The 16,873-nt window shown below is 35.3% G+C and overlaps 1 protein-coding gene across 10 annotated transcripts in view; it reads right to left on the bottom strand.

The window, feature by feature from the left end:
- The window catches only part of UTRN (utrophin), a 448,326-nt gene that overhangs the window by 252,934 nt on the left and 178,519 nt on the right, over positions 1-16,873 (bottom strand). For all 10 annotated transcript variants that reach the window (XM_072965969.1, XM_072965972.1, XM_072965970.1 and 7 more), the window contains 7 exons: positions 15,166-15,336; positions 14,358-14,519; positions 13,826-13,963; positions 9,320-9,508; positions 8,276-8,448; positions 4,360-4,510; positions 3,196-3,371 (listed from right to left, as the gene is read on the bottom strand). In XM_072965969.1, coding sequence (XP_072822070.1) covers positions 3,196-3,371; positions 4,360-4,510; positions 8,276-8,448; positions 9,320-9,508; positions 13,826-13,963; positions 14,358-14,519; positions 15,166-15,336 — 1,160 coding nt within the window. The remainder of the gene's footprint in view (positions 1-3,195; positions 3,372-4,359; positions 4,511-8,275; positions 8,449-9,319; positions 9,509-13,825; positions 13,964-14,357; positions 14,520-15,165; positions 15,337-16,873) is intronic.

Raw genomic sequence — 16,873 nt, 5'->3', positions numbered from 1 at the left:
TGAATATAAAAAAAGAACTGTCTTAATTAGACCTTTTATATGTTATAAGAATAACATTTATAAGTATATAAACCATCTGTCAGAAGATGAGAATATGATCAGTCATATGACAAACAAGATTATACGCATTTTTAAGAAATGGTTTGAAAGCTATTTAGAGCTTGGTGGTGGCACCATTTTTATAGCCGCTACTATCAGCTGCTGGTTTAAAAATAGAATGCAATTTTTTTAATGAATTATATAATGTCATCCTTAATAAGAATTCACATTTTTTATGGCTATGAAGTTTTCTTTTTTAATCACAAAAAAAACCTAAAATAATGATGTAGTATATACAGAATAACATGCTAAATAAATCTTATATATTTAATAAAGTCAATAATATTTAAAGGAGAGTATTTTTAATGTTTGAAAAAAACTAATGAAAATCACTATCAAATCACAAGTTTTCATTGTTAAGTATCCATTAGGAGAGAACACTGCTGCAAGATTTTAGAAAATAAGCAAATAATGCTATAGAAAGAATTGTTCAGACTACGAATACCAAAACTGGTAATTTACCCTGTATACTGAAGAGTATTTAATTTAAATAACAACTTTAGAAACAACTAAAATATTACTATAGATATTGTGTCTCAAAAAAAGTTGTCATTTAAATTTCTAGTACTTCATAATCATGACTAATTTAGTATTTTGAAAATATGTCTATAAAGGAAACTAACATCAAGTAATTTTAATAAGATATATCTGAGTCGCAAAATTTTCACCTGCAAACTCGCTAAATACAATTTACATTTTAAATGTTATCACTAAGTAAAAACAAGCTATAAATTCATGTTCAAACAGTAGGTAACAATTACTCATTAAGGAACAGCACCATAAGTTGCTGAACTGTGCAAATATTTAACGACAGGCTCTCAACACAAAAATAAATTGAGCTGTGGCACCATTTCTCAATGACTTATAATAGTACACCTAATAATCCCAAAGAACTGCAATGTGGCCCCAGTTTAAGATAAGTTACAACCTGAAGTGAAGTTAAACATGAATTTATGAAAACAAGTACTGCTCTAGTAAAAATACGAGATGCTGGAGAAGAGATTCACTATTCTTTTCTCTTCCAAAAAAAATGAGTGAAATATGTATGAGCTTCACCTTGTTAGTCCCAGGAACAACAATTACCACATTCCACAGAGATCCACTTGAAAATCTTTAGGGGAATCTCTGCAGTTATTGCTAACACCATGCCAGCAGGGATATCTTTTTCCCTAAGGAGACCTGGGAGATAGGTCACTTTCAAGCTAGAAGGACTCTCCCTGCCACCTTACTAGCTTGGCACATAAAACCCAGTCGGACCTCAGCTTTCAATCCTGCCCCTGGTCCCCTGAAACCTTCTCATCATCTAACCTTTGCAGATTTCTTACCTGGTCATACTATTCCATGCTTCCGACCTTGCCAGTTCTATGCCCTTTTCCTACGAATCCTTCTCTAAGAGGAACTTATGGGAAGTTGGTGTAAATGCCTCAAAACCCAACTTCAGGATTTCTCTCCTGTGATGCCTCAGTTCCACAGCCCATCACCCTTGCCTTGGCGACAACACTGTATCTTCTTAATTATGTGTCCTTTAATCACATTAGATCATTTTTTCCTTTTAATATTTTTTCACCTAAGTCTCTCTGAGTTCCTTAGTCATATTTGTATCCCCAGTGCTAAACAGAAGCCTCAATAAATATTGACTGGATCATTCCATCAATCACTGGCAAAATCCAGCAACAGAATGCTTGGAGGATAAATTATAGGTTAACTTACTATGACAAAACAAGATATTTTGAGTGTTTCCTTTGAAGAAGTCAGGGCATATACATTTCACAAACAGTCTCATTTAATCTTCATGACACTCCTCTGAGGAGATATCCCAGTTCTCATTTACAGAGGAGGAAACTTGGCCAGCAAGCTCTGAGGTCTTCCCAAGTTCTACAGGCACAGTATTTGACAGCATATGTTAGCACCATCACTAGCCTTCTGTGAGACCCTGGACAAGTTACTTAACCTCTGCTCTCTGGGCCTCAGTTTCCAAAGCTGTACAATGGGCCTAAACAGTCCTCTTCAGAGGGTAGTTGTGAGGTTCGAATGAGACCTTGTGTGTAAGATGCCAAGCACTTGTCTCTGCCACGTGGCAACATCTCAACCAAGACACAGAAACTATGATTTGCCTTTTACCAAAATACACAAAATAACATATGATGCTATTTCATAAAAGGCAGCCATGGGCCAAATATTCAAAGTTCAAAATTTTACGTTATAGTATAATACTGAACTTGATAAAGTATTAGATTGACCTTTAACCAAACAACAGTTTTTCACTAAAATAATACATCATAAACAGAGTTAAAAAATAACAGAAAAAAAACTATCTGGGACATTTTAATCCAAAACTATCACTAACCTCCACCCCCCCAAAAAAGTCATTGATGAAATGGAATATATTAAGCAAAGTAGGAATCGTCCACTAAATCTTGATTGTCTCAAAACACAACTTAAAATAATTTTAAAGTAACATATAAAATAACACAAGCAATGTTGAGTGTTATATTCACTGGTAATCAAACATATTTACAACCAGAAGACACTCTAATAAAATCTGGTACATTATAACATAATCTGACATAAAAACACACAATAAGTCACTATATGTATTACATCACGTAGATGAGGAACTGTATTATGTGCACAGCACTGGCATATAAGGACACGAGACACCCTTAGACACCAAGACCTAGCGAGTGAAAGGGATTACTTGTGAAGTCCCCGAGACCCAGGCAGGAAATGAGCGAGGGAGAGGCCTGACTCTGAGTCAAGATGTTCAGACTGGAGGTCCAGAGCATTCTTTCACCCAGTTCAAGTTCCTGCCACCTGGTCACCATACCATAATAAACCGAAAGAAGAAGAATAAAGGTATTTCTGACATGTATGGCATATGAGTGGAGAAGTAAGACTTCACGGGTAGCCTAAAAGTACAGTAAGAGACCATGTTCTAACAACACGAAGCACAGGCAGTGGGGGGTCTTAAACGTCAATACAACGCCTCGTGTAATTTCAGATGACAAGAGAACTTGGCTCTCATGGGACTGGATCTCCAGAGGCTCTGCCCGAATGCCTTCACCCAGTGCCCTCGAGTGATCACGGCTCAATCACCTTGGCCGCCGGTCCTTCACTTCTGCAGCGATCGCTCCCCAGCGTTGGTTTACCCCTGCCAGCTTGTCTTTCAGGAAGCTTCCATCTGTCGGGGAGAGTTTCTGTACAATCCCGTCCCCAGTTCTGTTCAGTGCTGCAAAACTGGGCTGGTGGCAGCTGAGCCCCTCTTCCAAGTCCTGCGACAGAGAACAACAACTCGAGATGAACCCCACCACCAAATTAAACTGTTCTGGGGCCATGAATCCACCCGGGTACCGTGGTGTCAATGTAAGTGTTAGAGAAACAAAGTTCTGGAAGGACATTTTACGAATGTGCAAAAAACATGTTTAACACTTTCATTACATTTCAATGGACATATTAAAGCAAGTCTATTTTGAAATCTAACCCACGCTCGTGAATGCTTTTCTGGTCTGTAAATTTTTAAGTAACGGGTTAAGAATGGATATTTTAAAGTCAAACTTAAGCACTTCTCTACACCTCTAAAAATAAGAAAAATGTATTAACATATTTATGAGGAAAATAAAAGCATTCTCTAACTTCTCATAAGTCTTCTACGTAAAATATGCGTTAAAATTTTAATAAAAGAAAATATTTTTAAGAATGGTAAATTGAAATTTTGCTTGCTTTCAATCATTATTTTTAAAGACCTATTATTATCAGCAGAACTGATTTATCTATTGTGTTATATTTTCCCAAGACTGAATTAGACTTACATGAGCAGCTGCCCTGATACAGCTCAAGAATAATTTACTTTTATGGTAACAGTCAATGATATCAAGAAAAATAAGATGCCTAAGTGTTTACCCATAGAAAATAAAGGTGAGGTATGTAGATATCTTTCTCTCCTTGATACAGTCTTGGGTACAAAACTTTACAAATGTTATTCTGAAGATAAAATTTTAAAAAATCAAATTGTTTCCCACATATGCCACTAAAGAGTATTTTTTATTTAAATTTTTTAAAAATCCTTATTAAGAATGGAAATGAACAATTTTTCTTATACCATTAAAACTAGAACTGTAACAAAAATTACAGATTGTCTATATACTCCTGAAAAATTAACATATTCAGCCCCTCCTTTCAAAAATCTGTCTTCAGTGGCACACACTAAATAAATATGCCACCTTTTTAGCAGATCCCTATCCTCGGACAGAAAGCACTCACCTGCTGATGTCTCCTAGCTTTCTCTAAGTCCAGGCCACCATCCGGAGCAAAGGTATCAGCCAGTAACTCTTCAGCTTCCGTCATCCACTGTGTGAGGTCATTAAGGTCACAGTGGAACTGTCTCCATTCTTCCACAGCCCTACTGAAATACCTAGAAGGCCACAAACAAAATAAAATGGATTTCCAAACTTTCCAGGAGTACTGAGAAGCAATTTTCTAAAAAGGAAATTCAAATCTCATTTAAACTGAAAGCCTCAGAAGGAGTAATTCACAGCTCGCTGCTCTACAGGACCAGTTTTTGTAGTGGGTTACAGTTAGCGATTCCTCTTCGAGAGCAAAGCAATCTGCGTGCACCACATCCCCACCTCACTTTCACACGCACATACATATCCACACTAGGGCAGCTTTTTAACTGAAAAGACTGCCTTCTCTGGCCTGAAAAATCAAGATAGATTAGCTGCAGGCATGTTAACCCACCCAACTTTAAACACTTAACATTTCAAATAGCATGAAATGTAAAATATGATTAATTACTCTATTCTCTTAGGAAAAAAACAGAGTTCCAGAACACTTAGTTCCTAGCTAGGACAAAATCCAAAAGGCCAAAATACTTCAAAATTTACTTGCAGTCCATTATCTCTGCATTATGAACTGAACTGTGCCCCCCAAAACTCTGTTGTAGCCCTAACCCTCAACATGACTATATTTGGAAATAGAATGTTTAGGGAAGTAATTAAGGTTAAATGAGGTCACAAGGGTCACTAATCCCATAGTACTGTTGTCCTAACAAGAGGAAGAGACATCAGAGATAGCTCACTCTGTGTGTGTCTCTCTCTCTATCTCTATCGCTCCCCCTGCAAGAGCACAGAGGAAAGGCTGTTTAAGGACATAGTGAGAAGGTGGCCATCCACAAGCCAGTAAGAGAAGCCTCACCCGAAACTAACCCTGCAGGTACCTTGATCTAGGACCTCCAGCCTCCAGAGCTGAGAGAAAATAAATGTCTGCTGTTTAAGCCACCAAATGTCTGTTGTTTAAGTCTGCGTTATCCTATTATGGCTTCCCTAGCAGACTAACATGCTCTGTGCAATGACTAATCTGGTGAACACAGCACCGTATGGGAGTGCCTGCCAAGCTCAGGTTAGACGATGAGACAAAGACTACCAAGACTTCTACTTAAACCTAACTCCTTTAGAAATGAGATAAAGTCGAGCTCCAGTGCTTGTCATATTCAGAACATGTAAGTATAAAAAGGAAAATCTTTATTGGATTGGGATCCTGAAGAATTTCCCTCTGCTTCTTTGTTTAGAGTAGTGGTACTAGGAGAAGTTTAGAAAAGATCTCTAAAATTTTAATAATACTAAAAAAAGTTTATATAATAAAAAGGTAATATTAGTATTTTTAAAAAATAATAAAATGATCCTTGACATTGCTAACGCCTATCTAATGTGTATATTTCCCTCTTTCATGAAATTCATTTTGGAAATTCAGCTAATATTTGTTGAGTGCCTACAGGGAAGCAGCATTCTATTAGGCATCATGAAAATAAGAGCACTTCAAACAAAACACCAAGAGAAAATATTAGGACAATCTTTGTTTGTAAAAATGTGCAATAACTAAATGGCAAACACAAGTTCTGATTTTTGAGATGGTACAGTAATGAATAGAAAATGTTGCTAGAAAGGCTGCTCCAAATATCTAAAGACTTTGAGAATACAAACATTAAACTTAGTAAAGATCATTATCATCATAACAGAACATAAATTTCAAATAAATCTAAGTAGCACAGCTATATAGTTTGTGAAAAAAAAAAGAGAGAAAGAGAATGAGAGAAAGAAAGAAATCCATGTTTAGGCCTACCATCTCAAAAAGCCATCGCCTCCTCTCTAATCCAGCTAGCTCGTATGGGCAGCAGGAATCATGAAGGGCTATGGACTTCCAGAGTCAAAGGACTCAAAGTTCAAGTCTTGCCCTATCTTTGGTTTGGATTTGAACTAGAAACATGTTAATGTTAAGTTTGCTTTCTCTAATATTCCAACTTGTTAGCTTCCCTCTCAAACTCATCTCACCACGTGTGTTCCCTGTCCCTGACAATGTTACCATCACCTACCTAACGTTCTCAAGACAAAGACTTGGGGTTCATTTTTCACTCCTCTCTCTTCCTTACTCCAACATCCTATCAATCACCACATTCTACTGATTCAACTATTTAATTCTCAAAATTTCCTCTTAGTCTCCACTTCCATAGCCACTTTCCTAATCAAGTTATGTCATCATGTGACAAGCACAGACGGGTCTCCTAGCTCTCAGTCTTGTTCTCTACCAATCCATTCTGCAACTGGCACACTGTCCACACTGCCGTCTCCTTGGCAGTGGTACCCTATTGTTTTCGGCGTGAAATACAAACTAATCAACCTGATATACAAGGTCCATCCAAGATGTTCTCTTTAGGTCTTTCTGGTTTCATCTCTCTGCTATGAGTTCCAGTTCTACAGAACTATTTACATGTCCTGCAAAGCATTGCACTTTCTCTTATCTGTGACCTTATGCAATGTTGTGTTCACTCTACTCCTTCACATGACTAACTTCACAATTTCTCTTGGATATGACTCCTGAGGCAAAGGCATCAAACTAGAAAGCTTTTGCACAGCAAAGAAAACCATCAACAAAATGAAAAAGCAGCCTACTAACTGAGAGAAGATATTTGCAAATGGTATGTCTGATAATGGGTTAATATTCAAAATATATTAAGAATTCACAGATCTTAATATCAAAATAACAATCCAGTTAAAACATGGACAGAGGACCTAAACAGACATTTCTCCGAAGAACATACACTAAAGGCCAACAGGTACATGAAAAGATGATCAACATCACTAATCGTTAGGGAAATGCAATTGAAACCACAATGAGATATCACCTCACACCTGTTAGAATGACCATCATCAAAAAGACAAAAGATAACAAGTGCTGGTATGGATGTGGAGAAAAGGGAACCCTTATAACACTGCTGGGGAGAATGTAAATTGGTACAAACATTATGAAAAACAGTGTGGCATATCCTCAAAAAATTAAAAATAGAACTACCCAATGATCCAGCAATTCCGCCTCTAGGAATAAATTCAAGGGAAATGAAAACACTAGCTCGAAAAGATATCTGCACCCTTATGTCCACAGCAGCTTTCTTTACAGTAGCCAAGATATGAAAGCAACCTAAATGTCCATCAACAGATGACTGGATAAAGAAGATTTTAAATATATGTATATATATATTTAATCTCACAGATACAGAGAACAAACTAGTGATTGCCAGAAGGGAGAGGATAGGAGGATGGGTGAAACACATGAATAAGGATTAAGAAATACAAATTATAATTATAATATCATAAACAGCAAGGTTCTACTGTAGAGCACAGGGAACTTTATTCAATTGCTTGTAATAACCTATCTTATAGTGAAAAAGAATATATATCTATATAACTGCATCACTATGCTGTATACCAGAAACTAACACAACATTGTAAATCAACTATACTTCAATAAAAAAAAAGCCACAGGGATGTAATATACAGCACAGCAAGTAGTCAATAATATTATAATAACTTTGTATATTGCATAATGTGTAAAAATATTGAATCACTATGTTGTTCACCTGAAACTAATATAATATTGTAAGTCAACTATACTCCAATAAAGATAAACATATAAAAGTGCTTCCTTTAATTATTAAGATATTATACAGTATGTGACAAATGATGATCTATGTATGATCTGATTCCTCTTCAAGGAACTACATTCATCAAAATTTATTAAATAGGGCCTATTACAAAGATGTGAAACATATTCTCATTAATCTTAATGTACATTTGAACTTATAGGCCTTTTTAAAAAATTAAATATTAATTTAATTTACACATACCCCTTACGATCATTGTACAGTCGATTAATTCTGTCCCATTTTGCATTCAACTGAGTAAGTGTATCCCTGATCTGAATGGCTTCAGGTCCAGAAGCTTCAAGGATAACATCTGGTTGTTTTTCATGAATGACCGCAATCTGCTCTCCGAGTTTGTCCAGTTGGTCTTTGATATTCTACGAATATATCATCATACATTAAGAAAACCAAGCAAAGAGATAGAAGAATGGAATCACAGGAGACCAAAAATTTATACTGAATAACAGCTATTTAAAAATAATGAGACATCATAATTGTTGCTTATCAAAATCGGAAACTTAAAAAAAAATAATACCCTGTATTGGCCAAAGTGTGAAGAATGCTACATAATATCCCAATGATGGGAAAAAAATCCTCAGAGATCATCAAAGTGGCATTTGTACAGAACATAAAAAAACTTCAATACCATTCTCTAAAGGTAATGAAGTATTTGAAGCTAGAATTATTCATATTTTCAAATCTAATAATGCTAATTTAAGTGATAGAAGTAAACTATCAAACCTATCAACTCAACCAGCAATTTTACTGTGTCACGACATTTAAGTGCAATCAAATCATAAGGAAGAGTCTTCATGATATTAAATAGTTTTGTGAATTAACTAAAAACTTCCAGATCCATAACTAAGTTACAGTCAACTTGCCAATCCATACACAACCACTAGCCAATCTTATATCACGCTAAGTGGTAAGATAAATGCTGACATTTTACATCAGCTGACAAGCGTATAAGAAAAAAATATGGTTTGTATATATACTTGATTTTTAAAAGTCTGTTATGTTGCAAAGAATTAATAACTGAGCACGCTTAAAAATCCATACCTAAAATATTAAAATTTTTGACAGTATTTCATTGGTAAACATAGGAAAGGTTTATTTTTCATACATATAATTAACTCCTTGGCACATATTTAAAAGGTTATAGATCATCTAGGTAGGCACTATAACAAAGTCCTTGCTTTATTTCTATATTAAACTGCAGCTATTCAAATGCACTGCCTGGATATTTACCTTCAGAGAATCTTCCTGAAAAGAGAAGTCTTCATAGACAACGGAGCTTAGCTCTGGAGTATTAAGTGATAATTCAACATCATCCATGGAAAGTAAAACTTTGCTAATTTCAACCAGATAATCTGTGGGGAGAGGTGGCGATCTAATTCCAGAAGCAAGTTGACTTGTTTTCTGTTGAATAGGGATTGCCTGTAAACACATAATAATAATAATAATAACACAAACATCTCTTAAAATATCCCCACAATGAACAGTAACAAATTAAAAAAAAAACCCATAACACTATTTTATGGAGCAGTTTAATACCATGAGCAAAAAAATTTTTTTTAAGTTTTAATTTTTAAAATTTGTTCTGCATTGCTATAGAAATCTTTAACAATCTCCATTCTAATTTTCATCTATAGCCTACCATTAAAAGGCTTAAATAAGCTGTTAATGCTTGAAAGGTTTTCCTTTAAGAATTATGCCACTTAAACTCACTTAGCAAACAGGATATGTACATAGTGACTCCTTTCCTGAGTAACTGAAGAAATAAGAATATGCTGCAAATCATAAAGTTCTGTATGAAGAAAAAATTTAATAGCATTATTATCATTTCACCCATTTTTTTAAATCTCACAATGAAACACTTTTGGCTTTACTGCTGAAAAAATAAATACATGAAACATGCATTTGTAACATAACACAACAAATGCAAGGGGGTTAATTAATTAAAATAGTTAAAATAATATTCAGGCAATTCAGTATATAGTCTTAACCTTTGAGAATATTACAAAACATGAATGTCCTACATAAGACAATAGGTCTACCATGATAAACTCAGACAGAATCTAAGCTAGATGGACAACTTATTTACCCTAGTGTGGTATTTTCTGTATCCTCTAATCAGAGCTTGCTAAACAATAAAGTGCTCTCTGGGATGGGCCCCTTGCTCCTGAGGACTTCAAGTCCTTTACTCCTTGATGACTACCATTTAATAATTGCTTTTGGACTTGCAAATGTCCAAAGTGCATCTGCTCATGAATTAAGGTAGTTCCTTGACACTTTCACCATATTCCTCTATTGAACTTCTGACAAATGATATTCCTCTGTAAATTCAAAGATGATAGTAAAAATGATCATAGGGACATGATCACTGAGATAGCGACCCTGAAAATGATTACAATTCCTAAATGAAACCAATGCCCAAGGCTAAGATCACTGAGTGAATAATATAGTGTTCAATTTAGAGGTCTGTATTTATTTGTCTCCTAGAATTTGATAAACTACTATTTTCACCAATTGCTGGGCAGTCCTGGATAGCCAGGGCAGAAGTAATCCTGTTGACTTTCTGACTTTATCCACAGGCTTGTTTATACTTGACACTAATATTAATGTTATTATCCTAATGCTACACATTCAGATTTTAGCCAGAAAATATTTCAAGGTTACCTATGTGTCTAAGAAGTCCAATTATGTATGTTAGGCAAATATAAAAGAATGTTGAAATAATGTGTGCATCTAGGAACCAGTTTTAACAAAAAGACTTGAAATACTCTTTAATAAAGAAAAAATATTTAATTTTTTTCAGATTTTAATATTTAAATAGTCCAATTTTTTGGCAGACCACAAAAAGAGGCTCAGTGTTCCTCTTTCTAATTTTAAGGAAAAAGACAAAGACAAAAGGAAAAGTATTTATATGTGGAGTAATCATGTCAAAGGACTAAAATAAGAAACTGGCACCTGTTCTCCTGCTTGGCTTTCTTATCTACTACCTAACCAGTGTCTTGTTCAGTGAGCCTGTTTTCCCAAGACCGAAAAGAACTCCAGTTCTCCAGGTATTGGATATGTGCTAGGACTTTCAACTTTGCAGTATTTTCCTCATTAACGTCACTGAACATCACACACCAGATTTTTTTTATTTTAATTTGCTCTCTAGAATAATTGGTGAGAGCCACTTTTATACCTTAACAACCACTATAAGGCAGGAATCTTGCACTGCTGCTTCAGATAGACAACAGATTGTCATTCTGCAAGGTCACATGTATCCAAGTCTTTAGGGTGAACTAGGGAGATCATTAGGTATTGTAAATAGAAAGTTTCAGTTTTTTTTTTAAATCCTGTTCATTAATACTGTCTTTTTCTATTCAGACTATAAGTATAATCCAGGATTTTCTGAGCCTCCATACTCTTGCAGAAGCAGCAAGGCCATTCAAGATTCAAATACGCACTTTCTATATTCCCAAAATAGATTTTATCTCAAGAGAGTGATCAATCAAAATGCCCTAGGAGAAAAAAAAATGTCCTAGAGATCTGACCCAGACTTCACTTCTGGATAATTTTATTTTTGGAGAATTCAGCTAGGACACAAAAATACAAATACACTACACAGTAGTACTAAAAATTGGACAATGTTACCTGATGCAGCTCATGTCAGACAGCAACCTAAATTCCAGATAGATTAAAAATTAATTTTAAATGAACACTATAAAAATTTTCTAAGTTTTGTTTTTATCAAACCATAGGGAAAACCTGGAACTAAACAGAACTGAATATTCATCAACTCTCTGGAGGATAAAGACTTTAAAAAAAAAATCACAAAGGAAAAACCTAGTCATGTGTCACGAAACAAAAATTTTGAATGGTTGTGTATTAAAGGCAAAATAATTAGAAAGTAAAAATCAATAAGGTGATACTTTTCATAGCAAATATGACAAGAGGTTAATATCTTTATTTTATGAAGAGCTTGCACATGTTTTAAAAATAGTAATACTCCAGTAGACAAATCAGAAAAGATCATTCAACATGTATTTCAAGTAAGAAAATGAGTTCTTTTTTGTTAACTTAAATAAGTTGAATATTTTTTAAGACGCCACCTATATGACTTTGTAGGGGTAACCATGTGCAAGGCAGTCCATGAGAAGGAAAATGGTACACGCGAGTCCCTCGGTTCCCTCAGGGGAGACTCTGGAGGTTCTTGACCTGAGGAATTATTTACATGGTAAACAAGGGCCCTAAGAGTAGGAGGCACTGAGAATGAGTTTGATCTTGACTCAAACAAATTAAATGTCCCTTCCCTAACCTAAACTAGGGACTTTGATTATGACGTGTCAATGCAGGTTCCTCAGTTGTAACAAATACACCTCTCTGGTGTGGGATGTTGCTATTGCAGGCGGCTGTGTGTGTTGGGGGTGGGAGGCAGAGGGCATGTGGGAGCTCTTTGCTATGAACCTAAAGCTGCTCTAAAAAACAGTCTATTTCTAAAAAACAAAAAGGGCAACAACAACAACAAAATTTAATGTCCCTTCTCAACAGTCTTAGCAGATTCCAGACGTGCTAAGGCACCAATGTGTTGGGAAAAGGGAGAGAAAACCAGCACAGCTGTAGTACAAGGTGAGTGACAGTGAATCAAAGCGGTAGCAGGAGGTCAACCCAGAGCTTCTGTACATCATTATAGTGACAAACCTTGCACTTAAAGCTTTTTCTGCATTTTGCAATATTTTCCTGAACAGGTTCTTAGGCAAAGGAATCACCCATGACTTTGGGGAAAATAATTCTGAGAAAAATACAGAAGATGAGCAGGAGTTAAGAAAAACTGGACTTAAAACCAGCTTGGGCATAACTAATGGGTAAAAATCCTAAGAGTGTGAATTATGGAAAGGACAGTAGACTCAGTTAAGCTCAGTCACTTTCCCAGGGTCATAGCACAAGTAACTGGTAGAGCTGTATCTAGCTTCAGGTTCAGATCTGTATCTTACTTCATTCCAACCTAATGGTTTCAATCCTCACTCAGTGTGGTGTGAGGAACAAAGTGTGTCAGGAGCAGGAAATGACCGAGAAGATTTTGAGGTGTCCACCTTGAGAATGAGTAGTTTTTAAAGCACTCAACTAAGTAGACAACAGGTTGGAGGGAGGGGGAAGGGCAAGTTCTGCGTGGGATCTGTTGCAAGGCTTCAGTAAAAACAGATAAAGACATTCAATGGAGAGTAAGCTGAGAAACCGAGATCTTCTATTAGATTCCAACATCATCACCCAAAACTGGTTCCCGGAGGATTACCAAAGAGCAGACCTCTGGGGAACACCAGCACATGTACACTGCAGCTGTGAAGATAGCCATTGAAAAGGGAGCTGGCAGCGAATGTTTTCTAGAATATAAATCGTATTTTATCGAGTTCATAAATTTCATTATTTGTAAACTAGAAGAAATTTTTTGACATGGTCAAGACCTCCACACATAAAACACAGAACTGAAGGAGGAAGTCACTCTCCGAAGGGACAGATCCCTTGCAGGTTTAATATATTACCAGAAATCTAAAAGAGATATCCAATAATAAAGTGTTATGTTTCTATTTCCTTTGAGTCTTGCCTCATCCAAAAACATAAACATATCTAGCAATACACACTAGAAAAAAGGAGATACCATTCCAACTGGTTTGTTTTGAGATGTCACTGAAAGCAACATCAAACATCTGAATGGCAAGAGCTAAAAAAGTTACTAAAGTGGAACAGACTCCCCCATGACGATACCTTAGTTTTGTTGTATCTTGTGTGCAAAAGTAGTAACTGCAAACGGATTTTTTCTTTTTTATTATCTTCCATGGGTTGATGTAACATTTGTTCTCCTCTTTGTAAAACTTCCTCAATCTGGGCTCTCTCCTCATCCACCTAAATGTTCAAAAGATAAAAATTACTCAAAAGAAAAATGCACAGGGTCCCAAGTAGAACAAACCTACAAAGTCTAGTATAAGTCAACATATGTTCATCTGAAAGATATACAACAAAAATCTGTTTTTTTTGAAATATTTCACATACGAAGTTAAAATAGCTCATAAAGAATGCTAGTTTAGCAGAAGTTAAATAGCACTAAGATAACACTACCTTTACTTTATTTCTTTTTAAGCATTACATAAGTCATGTGGCATTTAAATCTGTTTAAATCACGTTTAAATCTGTTCTCTCATGACTGGTAGACATTTGGGTAAACATCATTCACATAAAAATACAATTAACAGAGAAGAAAAATGAGAACATCATGGTTTTGAACAGATCTTGAACCAACCTTTTCATCTTCATCACTGGATTCCATGCGTTTTTCCATAACTTTTAACATATTTTCTATGTCATTTTCTAATTTCTCCAAATCAGAGAAAGGCACACCAGTTTCAAATGCTTCAGTGGTGACCAGACATTGGTATGATAATGGTTCCTGGCCAATCAGTAACTGTAGAAGGAAATGTGTTTTGAAAAGATATTCTTAACTCGACCTTCAGCCATTAATCAGTATCAAGAAAGGAACTAGCATTTATTTGAATTGACTTTAATTTCATTCATTCACACAGCAGTGATTTTACCAATGTGGGTTTTTCTGTCTCGTGCATTACTCTTTTACATTTGTAGGAAAAATTAGATCTACTGAAAAGAATAAATGAGTTTAGGTCAGAAGGTAAGGATGTAAAGTCAAGACTAAGGAAGACAAAAGTTAAAGCTAGATTTTCGTTTGTTTTCTTTAAGTTGCAAATAACTTAAGTATATTCATAGGCTATGAAAGATAGTTTGGCCATTACATCAAATACTTCAGAATAAAACAAAGTTAGAAAATATTTACTTCCTGCTAAAAGGAGGCTCCTTCCTCTTAGATAATTTCAATACTTTGAAACCTTTTCTCAAATGGGTTATTACTTCAATATTAATTTCTTACTTTCTCTACCTTCACATGCACAATCACAAATAAGTAAGAACAAACGCTCCAATCAAAGTAATAAAATCATTTTAATCAAAAAATGTTGATATCTATATCATATAATCATCTATCATTTCAATACATATCTGCAAGAAAAATAGTTTTATATAAAAATATAATGACTTACTTTGGCACTTTTGATGTGCTGAGAGACCTTTTCAAAGTTTCTATTCAATTCAGCTAATTTTGGTTCTACAAGCTCCCTGCTTGAGCCTCCACGTGCATTCATTAGAACGACAGCTTGATCACGGACATTTTCAACTTGGAGGTTGGCGTCATCCAGCTCAGAGAGTAAACGCTAATTGAAAGAAAATACAAAATTATCACATAGGAAAAATCAAAACCAAACATGGGTACAAGGCTAACTCTGAGGCAAAGGTGGTTTAAATAAACGTCAGAGATTTCAGTACAGTCAGTCTTAATAAGAGCTGTTCATATTTTAAGGCACATTCATGTGACATGGGAAGCACTTCAGATTACAACTGGTTTGGATAAAACTTTGTTTTATGATTGAAAAGTGTATAAGATTTCTTGTGTCATTTCTCCAATCATTTTATTCTGAGTTGTGAAGCTTCTCAAGGCTGAATAAAAGCATAGGTGGCAAGGAGCAGACTGTGACTTCTTTCTCCCTCTAGAAATACTATTTACCACTATCCCTCTTTCTGTGGTGAAGGTGAACTGATTTGGAAGTTAGTTGAATATTATCATTTGGTTTTTAACGGAAACGTACAACAATGTGCTGCAGTTACCTCAAGCTAATTTCACAACTGTCATTAAATTCATTCTCAGGGCTAAGGAAGGAATGCAAATCCTTGTCTTAATTTCTACTTCATTGATAAGTTTTTGAAGAATGTTGCAATTCTCTCGAGTATGGCTGCAAGAAGACTTTGAATGAAGCCTTAAACATAAGCTAGCTCATCAGTATGCATCCTTACATTCTGCAGATGTTTTCCTGGTGACTTATGAAAGTAAATGATCCAGCAACACATGCAACTAGCTAATACATGGAGCCTACCATGCTGTTATGAAGAATTTGTGCTTACTTGATATGGTGACTGAGAGAAAATACGTAGTTTGAGGAAGAAGTTTTTAAACAGTGTCTATAGATAGAAACAGGAGAATGTCTGCTTAACTATGGAATTTTTAGAACTTGTTCTCTTGCATCTAAATCTGATCATAGTGAAAATACATTTTTTTAAAAAACCATTGCTTGTCTCAAATGTCTCTAGTTGTGTAGTGATTCCTGAAATTCTCTTTAAGAAAAATCAAGTAGAAAGACATAAACACTTTGTAACTAAGGCTCGGCTTTTATGAAAAATTGTATAAAGGTTTTGTTAAAAGGATTTAATAAACTCACTAAAAGTGTAATCAAGGAAAAGAGGAAAATATGGTGAGTAAATGAAACTACCTCATTCTTTAGAAGGTTTTGTAGAAGCACAATTAAATATTCTAAAATGGCTTTGTTACATATGAACCATCTGGTGTGAAAGAACTCTATATTGGTAATGTCTAAAGGACCTGGAATAAACATATTTCACTGGCAGCAGACACATTCTTTATTGTTTGCATGTTCCTCATCAAATCTTTAATGATGCACTGTTTCTGTCATCAATAAACAACTTAAAGGGAAAAAAGATTCATTCAATGATGTCTGCAAAATACTGAGAAAGTACGTTTGTAACCTCGAATTTAACTACAGTTCATCCACGCCCAAGATGACAGAGGGTTCAAAGGAAGGACTGGTGGGGCCTGAGTGGTATACAGAAAAGATTCCCAAAAAGGAATTCTTAAAAGCTGGGTTTGATCTGCAACTGTGAAACTAAATGTAGAAACAC

Source organism: Vicugna pacos, chromosome 8, assembly GCF_048564905.1.
Source record: "Vicugna pacos chromosome 8, VicPac4, whole genome shotgun sequence".
Classification (NCBI taxonomy): Eukaryota; Metazoa; Chordata; class Mammalia; order Artiodactyla; family Camelidae; genus Vicugna; species Vicugna pacos.
Note: the sequence above shows the minus strand (reverse complement) of the source record. Positions and strands in the feature narration are given on the sequence as shown.